Source organism: Tasmannia lanceolata, unplaced genomic scaffold (genome assembly GCF_043159265.1).
Source record: "Tasmannia lanceolata isolate RefF3 unplaced genomic scaffold, GAP_Taslan_0.1 ptg000015l, whole genome shotgun sequence".
In the NCBI taxonomy this organism is placed as follows: domain Eukaryota; kingdom Viridiplantae; phylum Streptophyta; class Magnoliopsida; order Canellales; family Winteraceae; genus Tasmannia; species Tasmannia lanceolata.
Window position 1 is genome coordinate 64,182,615 of NW_027518692.1, and position 15,247 is coordinate 64,197,861.

At 38.3% G+C, this 15,247-nt stretch overlaps 1 protein-coding gene across 8 annotated transcripts in view; it reads left to right on the forward strand.

Moving 5' to 3' along the window:
* LOC143893028 (katanin p80 WD40 repeat-containing subunit B1 homolog KTN80.4-like) overlaps positions 1 to 15,085 on the forward strand; it is a 39,103-nt gene extending 24,018 nt beyond the window's left edge. For 4 of the 8 annotated variants that reach the window (XR_013255680.1, XR_013255681.1, XR_013255684.1 and 1 more), the window contains 9 exons: positions 34 to 90; positions 181 to 302; positions 4,164 to 4,298; positions 5,509 to 5,583; positions 5,727 to 5,839; positions 13,089 to 13,205; positions 13,297 to 13,365; positions 14,474 to 14,651; positions 14,747 to 15,085. Coding sequence is in view for 2 of the 8 variants with exons in the window: in XM_077397967.1 (XP_077254082.1) it covers positions 34 to 90; positions 181 to 302; positions 4,164 to 4,298; positions 5,509 to 5,583; positions 5,727 to 5,839; positions 13,089 to 13,205; positions 13,297 to 13,365; positions 14,474 to 14,537 (752 nt within the window). In the remaining 6 variants the exon portion in view is untranslated. Of the gene's footprint in view, positions 1 to 33; positions 91 to 180; positions 303 to 4,163; positions 4,299 to 5,508; positions 5,584 to 5,726; positions 5,840 to 6,041; positions 6,634 to 6,669; positions 6,748 to 13,088; positions 13,206 to 13,296; positions 13,366 to 14,473 lie in introns of those variants that run through there. The other 4 variants (XM_077397967.1, XR_013255682.1, XR_013255683.1 and 1 more) reach the window with 4 other exon arrangements.
* Positions 15,086 to 15,247: the final 162 nt, after the last annotated feature.

The window sequence follows — 15,247 nt, forward strand, 5'->3', positions numbered from 1 at the left end:
TCTCCTTTTCCTGAGAAGAAATTCTTTCCGCAGATACTGAGGCGCTTAATCCCAGCAAAGGAATAAGTTCTGCGAAGTATGTTAAAGGAGGTGAGTCTATTGAATCACTCACCTTGCAAATACTCAAAATGTGTTGCATGAACTTGATTAATGTAGCTTTTCTTGTGGCATTTGAACCAGAAAGGACACGGTCTCTAGTTGAGAGGTTTGAAAGAAGAGAAAGATGTAATAGCAGTGAAGCTCTCTCAGTCAATGGTTCCTCTGACGAGATACCTGGAACTGATGTTTTATCTCCCAAACTGGTACCGCCCTTAATTATTTGAAAATTTGTTTGTTCAAGTTCTGCTGCATTTTATTCAAGTTGCATTCTGCATATCTCGCTTTAATTTTGGATGTGTTTTTGAAGCATGCAGAAGCTTCTTAGTTGCATTTTGCATATCTCGCTTGAACTCTGTAAGTGTTTTTTGAAGCATGCAGAAGCTTCCCTGTTTTCTTTAATATTGTGTTTTGTCAGGAGTCGCCTTATGATGGATGTCAACATTTTCCCTTGGAAAATTTGGGCTGGAAAAAATACAAGTGAGGGGTCACTTGTTCAATGATTGAATCCATTAATGATTAATCTGAGAGGCCTTGGGCCATGCACCAAACCTCTACCCCGTAAAGCTATCTTAAACCTTTGATTTGTGGAGGTTTTCTGGATGATTGTAGATCATTGCTTTTCTATTTTCTAACCATCCATTTAAAAGGACATAAATTGGAGGCTTAGAATCCTCCCTCAAACTGGCTTTTGGGGTGACTACTTTTTTTTTTTTTTTTTGAACGATGACATTTTTCATTGATATTAGAAAAGCAATGGGGACCAAGAGTCCTGTCATGCATTACAAGATATCAATAAAACTGGACTGGGCATACCCGGAACCAGGGAAGGGTAGAACCTAACAAAACAAATTCGGCTGTAGTAATATTTTCCTTTCTTCCTTACCATGCCATTAGCAGACTTTACTTTGGGGCCCCAAAAGCATCTCTCTATATCACGAGTCCTTTTTACAAGCCAAATCCCATTAATCTTGTTAGCACCAATATTAAAAAAGCATCAAATGTTCATAAAACCAAAGACAAATACGCCCAAAAAGCTCCTTTTCCATCTATCCGAGCAATCAGACAAAAAACCGTCAAAGAAACACCCCTAACCTGAACATTTCTCCAACTCCACAAGAAGAGATTTGATTTCGTCAAAAAAAGTTTCTTCTTCCAACACTTCATCTTCTTTATTTAAAGTCCTACTCTTCAAAGCCTTTACACTTAGGATCTTTTCTTCCAATTTCCGAATCCCTGCCTCTTTCTTCGCTTCCCAATCCTACCGCCTTTCTCTTCTTTCGTCCATCATGAACTTGACGAAGAAAGGGTGTTTATGCATGGGCTTATGGGATTCCTTCACGTTATAAGTCCCAGTCAGGTTGAAAAAAAAAGACTTCCCTTCTGCTATTGGCTTCTTTCTTAAATAAAGTCCATTGCCTTTTTATGAATTCACCCATTTTCTCCCTAGGAAGTGGAGAGGACTTTGACGCTTGTTCTTCATTGTAGTTCATGCCCCTAATCCTTAGCAAAAACTCCTCTAGGTCCAGCTGATCCGAAGGACGCTTCCTTTTCCGATCCAAACCTATCGGGGGAGAGGAAGGGGAGGGAGAGGGTTGTTTCTAATGTACCATTTTCCTTATTGTATGAGGACTGGAATGATGTACTTCCAATGATCTTTGTATTAAGGAGGTAACCGCCTAATAAGATCAGAAACCACTTACTAAAAATGATAACCGCCCCCATACCACACGAAGTAGGGGCCCATGCTTGATTTGAAAGCATTTATGGAGCCCGATACACTCCTGACCAAGATATTACCTTTTCGACTTCCAAGGGTAATAAGACAAAAATTCCTATATTAATGTAAGCATTGGTAAAAAGGCCCTAGCATGGATTTTGACATGCTTCTAATCATCCCCTTCAGATATCCCAAGGCACCATAAATGATCTACTATGAGTAATGATATCTTCAGCCGCCTTTAGAAGGAACGCCTCGCCTCCTATTTGTCCTTTCCGATGAACACGATTTAATATCTCATTTTTGAGTTCCCAGATTAGTAGCGTACACGACTGACTTACTTTTTGAATTCCCAAAAAACCTAATCCATCTAGAATTCATAAGATATGTCCTAAAGGTAAAACCCACGAGGCCTAGATATCCAATCATGCATGGGCCCCACAGGTCTCCTAGAAAGAATGTTCGGCGGGTACCCCTCCACTAATTTATTTGCCAGGACAGAGAAAGAGAGACGGGAGGGCAAGGCCAAAGTCGGAATACTAATTTTCCTATGGGATTTGGAATTTGAATTCAACAGAGAGGGACCCACGGGAACAACAATATTTTTTCCTGCTACCCAGGCGGACGACGCATGGTTTTCACTCCTCCGATAGGGTCAACGACACCGACCGGATACCAGGGACGCTAGGGCAAGTCAAAGATGGCAATTCTAGAGGGTTTGGCGATGGATAATTAGAGGTTGTATGGGAGTCCAAGGATTGTCCATGCTAAGGTCAATACCTATAGTAAAAAACCTCATCCAAGACCCAGATGAGAACAATTCCATCTGGGGGCTAGAATTTTAGCGGAAACAAAGCTCATACACTGCCTATGCCCTCCTTCCATCCTTACTTCCAAGACCTGACCAAAGATACTTCCCAAAGCTTCCACCGTTGAAGTTGCCCATGCATGTAGGGGGATTCCATAAAAGTTGACCTAGGTTTCATCTGCTCCCTGGATGTAATCCCAAGACCAAGCTGAGAGGGATAGTAATCGGTTGCCTTATGCTTCCCCACCTTTGGGCAGGATCTGAGACGAATGATCTGCAGATTCGAACATAAAGAGGATCTCATCCTTCGCTAACAAACAAGGGCATGTAAGGGACGGAATACTCCAAAAGCTTTTAGCCCACGACCAGAGTTCATCTAGAGTCCCGTTTGGGTCCTTTCTTCTACTGACCAAACATGCTTTTAAGATATTCATTCGAGATCTCACTTCCTTTTCAGCTACCGATAAGGACGGGGTCCCTTTTTCTCGCTGGAAAGAGATTTCTCCAGAATCCGGCCATGAATCCCCCTCATCATTGACAGTGGCCTGAGATTGTTGATGTCCAGGAGGAGGGGGATCCGATTTCATTCTTTTCTTTTCTTTTTTAGCTGGGAGCACCACTGGCATTTCGAACGCCATTTGAAGTTATGATAGTGGCAATATGGACAAATCCAATCTCCTGGCCATATTCTTGGAGTCGCCTTCATCTTCTTGGGGTGACTACTTCATCTTTTATACCTTTTGGGTTGTTTAGGAGGAATGCCACTTGATAATTCTGGGAATGTTGAATTGTTTATCTTTATTTACTTTACAGCCTCTCTATGTTCACTAATGAAAACTATGGGGTTTGTTTTGCTTCTGTCATTTCCAATTTCACTGATGAAAATGATGGAGTCTGTTTGCTTTAATCACTTCCGCCCGCTATTTCATCTGGTTTGATGAAACTGCTGTGTCATTCGGTAGCAAACGGAGTGATTTGGCTTCTCTTGTTCTTTTTGGGCAGTATCCGACTTTCCAAACTTAAAAGTGCATTTGAGTGTGAAATCATGGGAGTCTGTAATAAGAATTTAAGGGCTGACAAGCTTGCCCAACAAATAAGGACTTGTGCATACAAGTGGCAGAATGCTACACATCAATACTTCCATGTCTGATGAGGCCCCTTAGGTTTGGGACAGGCATCTTCATTCCGAAGTTTAACCTGTGCAAAATGCAGTCTTGTGTTTTGTTTGCCTAGCGAAATTCTATGGTTCTATTCTTTGCTACTGTTATATGTTTCTCAAAGAGCCCACAAGAGTGCCATATTGACATAGAGAAATTTACAAATGAAACATGCAGGCATACACCCAACCATGGTTTCTATACTGTCCTTTGAAACTTTGTTACATGGGACTAAGTTTCTCATGGGACTTCGATTAGCCATGCACAAGCTAGGAACTCCTGCACATGTATGCATTTATGTGTAGCCATGCATGCACACATAGCAAAGCATTTGCTTCAATGATCCTAATCAATTTTGTTTGTGACGTTTTGTAATGAACAGAAAGGCCTACATCAGACTTCTGCAAGGGACTTGAATCACAGGACAGATGCAGATGATGAGGATGTGATTGGAAATCTAATGAAAAAACATGATTTGTTTTTAAGTGTTTTACATTCCCGCCTTACCAAATTACAGGTAATTATTGTTATTTCTCTATATAGCTTCAGTGGATTTGTTTTGCAATTGGCGTGCTCCATTCAGAAGCAGAAAATAGTTCCGTCAAAATTGTTACTGTAACTTAAAAGTTCTTAATTGATTAACACATTAAGTTTCTCTGGTTTCATAGACTTGCAATTTTATTTCCTATTGGTTCTGTTGTCTTCTGTCTTCTAATTCATCATTTTTCTTCTTCTTCTAATACTCTTTGAAAATAAGCTCTTAACAACGAGATGCATCAATGAATAAGCATTGAGATGGCTATGTGTTGTTTTCGCTTATTGGGGACGTGTCTATCTCTTGGGACAAGCACAAAGCAATGAATTGCTTGATTGGTTGAACAAACACATGGGCTTTCTCTTGTCGATCTCGCAAAGGGCGTGTTCCTAGATGAACAAACACATATCGTCTAATTAAAAAGTGGATGGTCAGCAAGACAATCACTGATTCAGACCTTGCGATGACCCGTAGAGATGATCAATCTCACAACAAATCCAACTTTGATTCTTTTCAAAATTCTTTGTGTGTTCATGTGGAAACTAGAAATCCTGCCTGTTGCTACTGACCCACCCTTGCTTGATCAGATGATCCTATCCCTATATCCATTAAGCCTCATTTGCTGATCCGCCAAGAAAAGCTAAACCCAGACATAAGACCCTGGTGGGATCACAAACTGGGTTTAGCTTTTCAAAAAATAGAGCTAAACCCAGTCAAATAAACACACTCTTCACTAAAGCATGATAAGCATCTGACGATAAAGTCACGAACCACTGCATTTGGATTTTAATATTGCGAGTCAAAATCTATTAGTTAGCTTTATGCTTCCTGGCATTTGGAAAAATGAAGTGTTTGTTTGACTAATTAGTCATGGGGATGAGATATTTCATTCCTTTAGAACTTCATGGGTTCAAAATGTGACAGTTGATATAAAATCGATCTACGTGAAAGAACTGAAACTTTTTGGACTGCCAAATGAGGGAGTCCTAAGAAACATCTGTCCACTAACTATTGTTTTTATTTTATTTTATTTTGTCTTCATAGCTACCCTCAATATCTCTTCTTTTCTGTAGTATTCAGTATTTTGAATGCTGACATTTCTTAAATTTTATTTGTTGAATTACTCCATGCACAAAATAGTGTTAGTTACTTAGTTGTGACTCCCAAAAAAAATCTGGCTCAAATTTTGCAGGTAGTGCTGAACTTTTGGCAACGGAATGACATTAAGGGTTCCATCAATGCAGTTGGACGGTTGGCTGACCAAGCTGTAGGTTTTCTAGTCGAGATCGGTGCATTACTTTTTTTTCAGTTTTTGATGGTCTAGTTGAGAACTAGGTCTGCCAGCCCTGTTCTGTCATTCTTGTCCTATCCATAGTAAATATTGATAAGATCAGCGAATGTGTGATGCAGGTGCAGGTTGATGTGATAAGTGCTCTCATGGAGAAAATTGACATCATTACCTTGGATCTCTTTTCTTGCTTGCTGCCTCTGCTTACAGGCTTATTAGATAGTAAAGTTGAGAGGTAGTCATTCGCTTTACTTACTTTTTATATTAAAGTTTGAAAAGGTTGAGACCCAAACCTGTGATGTTAATTCCTAGAAGACTTTCAAAAGTCACAACATACTTAGAATCGGCCATTTTCCTGCTCATGTTGCCCAGTTACAGTCCAATGTTTTCATGCATAATGATTACAAAGTAACTGAATAACTACAAAATAAAATTAGGTGTGCTATGCAAAGAAGATTGCTGGCTCCACATCCATTCTCTGCTGACAGTACGTGTGGAACATGGGTCTCGTGAGCAGGACCAATGATCTGGGCCAGGATGAGCTGTATAAGAATGTCTAGTTCCAGTTCCGCCCCCAATGGGCTATCATAACACCTTGATAAAAAAATACCCTTTGGTAGGGATTATATTAGCAAGCGTTGCTCAAGTGGAGGGATCTCTGTTAATGGGATCAGTCGATCATGTACGATCTCCTGGTGGCCACATGATCAAGGGTTTTGATCCCCAGACACCCCTTTTCGTCTGTACGCTTGCTGGAGATTGAGATAGGATTTGCCTAACTATTGTTGTTATGCGTAAGGTATACCGTAAGCTGACGTTGCTGGGCTTGGAGTGGACTGTGTGGGTGGAATAATGTGTGGATGGAGTTCTTCATTGCTGAATGGTTTTAGGCTTGTAGCAATGTATAACAAGTTCACTATATTTCCAAAAAATTGCTGTATCAGACATGCAGACTTGGCTTTCATACAAATCTTATTTCATCTTTTTCTTGTTATAAGCTATCATTTATTTAATTCTAGTATTTTTCTATCAGTGTATTTCAGTATAGCTTTTATACTTGCATAGGTGTATGAACTAATGGGATTGTGCCTGTAGCTCATTGGTTGAGAGTTGAGACTTCGTTTCTCAAACTTGTGGCCGCAGGTTCGATCCCAGCTTACCTACCAAAAAAAGGGTGTATGAACTAATATTTGCATAACGGTATATCTTTTGATATTATTCAGTAAGGGCCCGTTTGGATACCTCCCATTTTGTATTTGGATTTGGAATTGAGTTTTGAATACAAATTGAATAGATCCGGCAGCTCATGTAGAGGGAGACAGAGAGGGAAGGGGGTACTTCCTAGTGGAGGGGAGAGGTTGAGGAGCAACGAGGGTGAAGAAAACTGCCACATCTGTGGATTTCCAATTTCTTATTGGTAGATTTTTTTGATGATTTAAAATTAATAAATCTATTCTATTTTATCTTTTCCCATTTGTTAGGGAAGTTAAGAGATATTTAGGGAGGGGGAGAGATTTTAGGGGTGTAACGTATGAAACGTCTCTCTCCTTTATTTATTCAACGGCTCTCTCAACCCTCTCTATCTCTTAAAAAGGAAACGTCCTTTTCTTCTACGTATCTCTCTTCTCAAAAATACCAACCAGTTTTCTATGAAAAAACCCCCTCATGTTAATTTTGGTTTCATATTTTATCATGTTACACTTTATTGTTTTTGCGATACGGGCGATTGACGAGTTTGTGGGATCAATTCCCTGCACGGAAGAGATCTTGAAGGATGGTTGAATCTTGGGAGCCAAACGCCAGCAAACCCAGTGGAGACGGGGGCGTTTTGACTCTAAAGAGAGCGTCGGGGGCGTTTTGACTCTAAAGAGAGCGTCATTTCTGACGTGCCTTGATCCATTAAAACAGGCTATTTCTAACCTTTTCTTGATCTATATATTTTAATTATTTTGATTGATTATGGTTAGATCTAATATTAAATATTAATTGAAAATTCCTATATAGGGTTTAGGGTCAAAACATTTCTTGAACAAATTTCTCCAACAATTTTAGAGTCAAAACATAAGGAATTTTCTGTTAATATCAAAATAAAAAGAAAGGTTTCTTATAGCACAATTACAATTTTAGAGATGAAACTTTAAGGATTTTTCTGTTAATATTATTGTGTGGAAAAAAAATCAAGTAGGGCTTTGATAAACAGCTCATTTGCTTCTACCGGAATTTGAAGAAAATTATAGATTCAATTATGCATGTTAGTGGGGAAACATTCAAAATTAGTAGGATCAGCTCTTCTGTAGTTTTTCCTGCTTTGCATATTGGAGTCGATGGAATTGTTTTAGTTTGGAGTATAATTTATTTATGGACTTTGGTGATCTTTTTCTGTGTTAGTATGGCTGTCTCATGATTTTTTTCCTTATAAATGGTATCTAGTTCCATGAAAATATATCTCAGCTTTTGGTTTGATATATATAGATTGCCTTATGAATATCTTGACATCAACTACAATATTAATATTTTATTTGTTTGTTTTTTTATGCTGAGATCTTGTAGCGCGATCCGTGACAGAAGTGAGTGGTTACTATGAGAGGACTTGGAATCCCTATTAGGATAATAGAGAAATTTAATCGAAGTAGGGGTCTTCCCTATCATTTAGGCGCAAGAGCAGAGAAGAATTTCTCTGTGTCGATCTACCAATTTTTTAGCCGTAGGGAATCTTTTCTCCGTATTTTTCTTTCCAATCGGAAAAAGGAAGGTCCCCTAAAATATACCCTGAAGCTTTTATTAGCTATTTTTAAGAGGAAATTTTGTTGCTCAACTTCTATTTTAGGATTTAAAGTCTCTGTGGTAATGATTCATGTATGCCAGTTCTTAGTAATTACATACTCTCGTACATCTTTATATGTACATGTAAGAGCATGATACACCCATATGATATGCTTTACATTACACCCATAAGATATTATTTTTTGTAATGTTTGTTATCTATGCACATGCACATGCATGCAATGGTGCATGGATTGATCCACAGTGTATGCCTATATGCATATGAGTTCTTAACTCCATTTAGTTTCTTGCTGGCATTTGTGTTTGTGTAACGAGAGTGTACACCGAATATTGGAGCTTTTCGTCAGATTTTCTCATTGATGATTTCTACTTCCATGATTCTCTCTGCCTAGGATTTATGCTTTATGCCTTGAATGATATCTTTGCTAATTTGGGAACTGGGAATTACTCAGAGATTTTTTGAGTTGGGTCTCTTTTTAATGGAGTTCGATGGTAGAGAGAGAGAGAGAAACATAGAACAATGTAATTTTCTCTTTGAAGATTCCTTCCAAATCTTTGTATGTTGTAATTCTCGTCATGGAGTTTCACTTGTGGCAGTATTTTGAGTGTCCTGTGTTTATATTGTCAGAGACCCCACCTTGTGGGGGGCGATGCTTGAGAATCTATTTGAATGGAGAAAAGGCCCCAAGATGGTAAAAAAAATAGACAATTGCTTTTAATCTTTATGTGTTTCCTTTTGTATGGACGTTACCAGGAACGTCCGGTGCCATCTGTAACCTCTAAGAAACAAAAATGACTGCCCTAGTAAAGGATGCTATTATTCTTAGGACTTGTGATGTTACTCTTCTTCAGTCTTGTGAATTAATTATCACATTTCTATTCTTCACATTATATTCACCCATTGTAAATGACATGCATTAGGAAGATTGCATGATCTCCCCATTACAACTAAAACTAGTCATATTGAATTTGATGTTGTTGTAGGCTTGTAGCTATATGGGTTTTGCATTTGGCGTACTCAATTCTTATCTCTTATTATCCCAAATTCCATTTCATCATTTAGGACTGGTTATGATGTTCCAGTCCAAGTGTTTGACTATTTGCCTAAATGAGCTATACTGGAAAGAAAGACTTTATATTTGATGATTTTGACATGTCTTGCAATTGGTAGTCATACACTTATACCTTATATATCATTACTGATAATGAGAATGATTTTTTTTTTGTGGATTCGTTCTCTTGAAAGAATTAGTAATACAAAAAGCTGGACTCGTTTTGATAACTGAAGCCCTATCTTTTTTATGCCACTACAAAATAATATATGGGCCCCACCAATTAGATGATCCAAAAGGGATGTGGAACATATGGGCCCACTTGTTTGAATAGTCAATAGATGGCTTTCACCTTTAATTTCCCTACTCATGGAGTCTTATACATACTGTTAGGTGCCTAGAGGGGTCCCACTTAGGGTGGAATAAATTAATTAGATATTTTAGTGAATAATATCAGATCTTACCATTCCAAAAAAAAAGAAAAAAAGAAGAGATATTACCAGATCTAGTGATGTTAGATTAGGATACCTACTTAGATTAGGATAATCTTTATTTGGCTATTTCAATTCTTATCATAAGATATTTCTAGATCTTTCTATGTTTATCATTTTCTATTTTTATCTGTGTAAGTGCTTTATATAAGCACATGCTACTGTAATGGAAAGGGGAATGAAGAAATCTTATTAGAAATTGTGTCTTTTTGCACAAAGGAGGATTGATCGTTCCCTCGAAGTGGATCAAGAGGCTGATCTTTCCTCTAAGAAGATCAATCAAGTTACGAACCGATTCGGGTTCGTAACAATTGGTATCAAAGCGGTCGATCTTGCGCCATGGCTACGTCTTCGGAGTGTTGCGAATCCATGCGTGGAGATCTTCAAAAGATCAAAGCACTCGTTTGGGAAATGATGGAATATCAACGACAATTTGTGGAAGGCTTGAACAAGATCGACATGGTGATCGAGAAGTCTTGCCTGATGAAAAAGAAACAACGAAACAGAAAAAGAAGGAAAGAAGAAGAGAGAGAGAAAAATCAGCTTGAAGAAAAGGCGAAAAAACCACAAAAGAAAGTTCGGCATCAAAGAGTCAATTCTCAAACTGTCCAACGCCATAAAAAAAAATTCTCTCCCACAGCCATTCATGCGTCAACATCCAAATCATTCCAAAAAAACACAACGCAGGAGCTTTGACAAACGCCGCAATGAGACCGGTTTGAAGATGGAGTTGTCTCAACCATTGATGATGACATACCGCAAGACGAAGAAAAGAAGAAAAGGAGGGAGTCAGAAGAAAGCTTTAGGGAAATGCTCAAGATCTGATTTTTCACCAGTTGCAATCTCCAACCTTGAGGACAAGGTTGATTTCAAGGTGGGTGGAATGTTAGGTGCCTAGAGGGGTCCCACTTAGGGTGGAATAAATGAATTAGATATTTTAGGGAATAATATCAGATCTTACCAGATCTAGTTATGTTAGATTAGGATACCTACTTAGATTAGGATAATCTTTTTTTGGCTATTTCAATTCTTATCATAAGATCTTTCTATGTTTATCATTTTCTATTTTTATCTGTGTAAGTGCTTTGTATAAGCACATGCTACTGTAATGGAAAGGGGAATGAAGAAATCTTATTAGAAATTGTGTCTTTTTGCACAAAGGAGGATTGATCCTTCCCTCGAAGTGGATTAAGAGGCTGATCTTCCCTCTCAGAAGATCAACACGTTACGAACCGATTCGGGTTCGTAACACATACAATTTGGATGCTTATTTGATATGTTGCAAGATAGTATATATGGCATGATATTGGAATTATAGTTGATGCTTTCATCAGGGCTTGAAATTAATGGTACATGATGTTGAGGTAGTAACTATCTTTAAACAAAGTAACTTGCAGATTATAGTGTCATGCAATGCTTATTGTTTTTTCATATCCGTTAATTGCTCAAATGTGGGGGTAACTACTCATACATGTGAAGGTATTTGAAATTATTTCATAGTTGTAACCGAGCATCTGATGAATTACTACATAGAGAGATAATGTTAAGAGTATCGATATGAAGTATTTGGCTTGATAGTTGATAGTTGACATTCTATGGGTGTCGTAGACACAATTGAGTACTCTAAAAAGAGTGATGGCTTTAGACTTTATGAAGTCTGAAAGCAATATAATTAAAAAAAAAAGACTAACTCAAAAGCTAGTGATATATCATCAAGGGGAATGAGACTGAAGCTCATAAGTTAGTCACCGCAGTGGACACTCAACCTCTGTGGTTGGAGATCCCATGAAGGAGGTTTAATGGGTAAAAACGAAGCTGTAGGGTGGCTGGAGCAGCACTGATTTTTTTTTTTTTTTTTTTTTTTGAGGGGTATTCCCTAGTCTCATTCCTATGGTGACTGTGCTCTTGACTGTGACGGTATTAGGTTGAGTATCTCTCTTAATCAAGGCAAGGTTTGCAGGGTGTAGGTCACAGAGCACCCTTGGAGGACTCACCTTTGTGAGTGTGGTAGTGAGGTCGCTACTGTGGGAAGATGGGCTACTCCCTAAAGACACTCATGAAAACAAGATAGGGCTCATGACCGTAAAGGGCCAAACCGACTAGAACTCAAGTAATTGCTTGTATTGTGTGTGTGGTAAGATGAAGTCTGAACTCAAGGACCTAGTTCAAGACTTAGTTCACTATGGCTCCTTCAGGTGGAAACTTGCTAACACTAAGTGTAGGTTAAGTCTGGAAGACACCTGCTCCCATTGCACAGTAAAGTCGCATGCCTGTTTATTTTAAATTTTAAATCGTGTGGGGGATTGTTAGATGTTTTTGCTGATTTAAAATTAATAAATCTATTCTATTTTATCTTTTCCCATTTATTAGGGAAGTTACGAGATATTTAGAGAGGGGGAGAGACTTTAGGGGTGTAACGTATGAAACGTCTCTCTCCTTCAGTTTCTCCAACGGCTCTCTCAACCCTCTCTATCTCTTAAAAAGGAAACGTCCTTTTCTTCTACGTATCTCTCTTCTCAAAAATACCAACCAGTTTTCTATGAAAAAACCCCCTCATGTTAATTTTGGTTTCATATTTTATCATGTTATACTTTATTGTTTTTGCGATATGGGCGATTGATGAGTTCGTGGGATCAATTCCTTGCACGGAAGAGATCTGATGGTTGAATCTTGGGAGCCAAACGCCGGCGAACCCAGTGCAGACGGGGGCGTTTTGACTCTAAAGAGAGCGTCATTTCTGACGTGCCTCGATCCATTAAAACAGGTTGTTTCTAACCTTTTCTTGATCTATATATTTTAATTATTTTGAGTGATTATGGTTAGATCTAATATTAAATATTAATAGAAGATTCCTAAATAGATTTCTTGAACAAATTTCTCCGACACTTATTTTCCCGGCAAATTTAGAAATCTGATTTTTTTCATTGTCAGCTGCTGAATTAGAAATTCAAGACTTTGATCCACAATGCAAAAAGGGCTGCAAATGTGAGAAATCCAAATCAATATCTTCTCAGCATCCAAACGGGCCCTAACTGTAGGACATGTTGCCAATATAATGTCTGCTGGGTTTCCCTTTTTGGGTACCATATGTAAAACACATACCCGTGCTTAGGTTTTATTGGTTGTGGATGATGTTACTTGTGTTCTAAATGTATAGGCACCTGAGTATTTCGTTGGAAATGTTATTAAAGCTCGTGAAAGTCTTTGGACCGGTTATACGTTCAACCATGGAAGCGTATTCATCTGTTGGGGTTGATCTTCAGGCAGAGCAGAGGTTGTGAACCTTTTCTGTTTTTAGTTTTGTAAGTGAAGGTGTCTGTGATTATGATCATGATGGGTCGTCCGTATTTGAAAACTGTGCACAGGCTGGATCGTTGCAACCAGTGTTTTATCCAGTTGCAAAAGATAAAGCAAATCCTTCCCTCACTGATAAGGTATGTAACCTTTCCCCTTTCCTCCACAGATTCTGGAAGAATCTGCAATGAATTATTTACTCCTTTTACTTTAATACTTGACAGGTCTTTCAAGTTGGGTAAGAGTAGTAAGAAAACATAATGTGGCTTAAAATGAATATTTAATTGATTTTGTAAACGAGCTCCTTTTTTTGATAGATTGCCTGGTTAGTTAGATGCATGCAGGAGATATGTTGGACATGGCTTATAAAACATATCTTTCTCACAATTTTACTAGTTTGTATTAGGAAAATGCTAAAAAGATAGTCAATTTTACACACTTTCCTAAAAGGCACTTATCAGATCCCATTTGCGTCTCTCTTGAACATTATCAGATCCATTGATCCGAAGGGCAACCATAAGTGTGGCCAAATGCCCTTGAGAGCACTTTTGATATGATGATCGTAGGCCGTTGATCCATCAAGCCTCATTCATGGTTCTGCTAATAAACCAGACTTTTTTTCCTTTATCTCACGCATGGGATGTCTATTTGGGATGGGATCAAGACCATGCGGGTCAGTCATGGTATATCAGTCATCTTGATTTTACGTACTTGCCCTCCTATGATCCACTGGGTCACTTTGTATTAATTCAATTATTAATAACCTTTAATGTGACCATTTCAAACAAAAAAAAAACCTTTAATGTGATTCTTTTTATATAAATATATTGTATCCTATGCTTTTGTGACTAATATTTATATAATAACATGTACTTTCTCTATTACATCCAAGCGTATATAGCCTTTCAAGTTTCACCATGAATCTGTCTTCGACACATTATGGCTATGCCCAACACTGAGACATTATTTATAATTTAGCGTGAATTTTTTATAAATGAGAAACATACATGCTTGGGATGATGCTTTTTGAAGGTTATGGGATTCATTGTTTGCTTCTTATTGCTGTGGTTAAAATCACTGACCACTGTGTGTTAGTCCTGAGACTATTTTGCTGGCATATATCAGAGACTTGAGCTTCATCTCAAACAGAATGCATCGACTTTCCAGTTTTCTTAGACCTGGTTTACCTACCAGAAGAAAATGGTAGAATCTGAAGCATTTCATATTTGTTTTGGATATTTGATGTAGGAGAGGAGGAGGGTTACTGGCAAAATCCGCTCTGGAATTGAATCTATACCTTCAGGAATCATGATCAATCATTATGACTGAATATTATTACTGATTAGGCCAGCTCGGTGCGACCCTTCTAACTGGAGAATTCTACCCATGATTGGCTCAAGTATTGTTCCACAGACCTTGTTCGGAGGTCATAAATTTACTTGTTTTCTGCCTTATTTTTCTCTCCACATTCTTACTTCCTGCTGCTTTGGTAACCAACACTGATGCACATGACTTCTAAAGGTGGAAGCTTTAAACTGAGAAGATGAGCTTTTCATGACGATGTGGCTGTCCAATAAATTGATGTATCCCCATTCCTCGCTTCCTTCCGAGTCCCAATCTTTCAACCTTCTGAAGAAATGTCATTACACCCCCATACTTGATGTGTGGGAGCCATTGGTATCTCTATGTATGAATTTGTTGTGTTGGGTGGAAATGCTTACCACCCTTATAATGCTCAGTCAGATGTAGAACTGGGATTTTGAATGCGTTTCAACTGATGTGCCAGAAAGGCCCCATATCAGATCTTCATATGTATAATGTACATTATTTGCTTTTGACTGCCATTTTGATTATTTCATCTGTCTAGATTTTTTGGTTCAATAATTTTTTCCAAACAAGCAAAGATATTGATTACAGCAAGCCTTGTGAAACAACCAAATTACTCCAAAAGCTGAAGCCATTAGAGTTGGTGTTATTTAATCATTTATGCTTCCACACTCCCCGTCGCATGTGGCCCTCCCT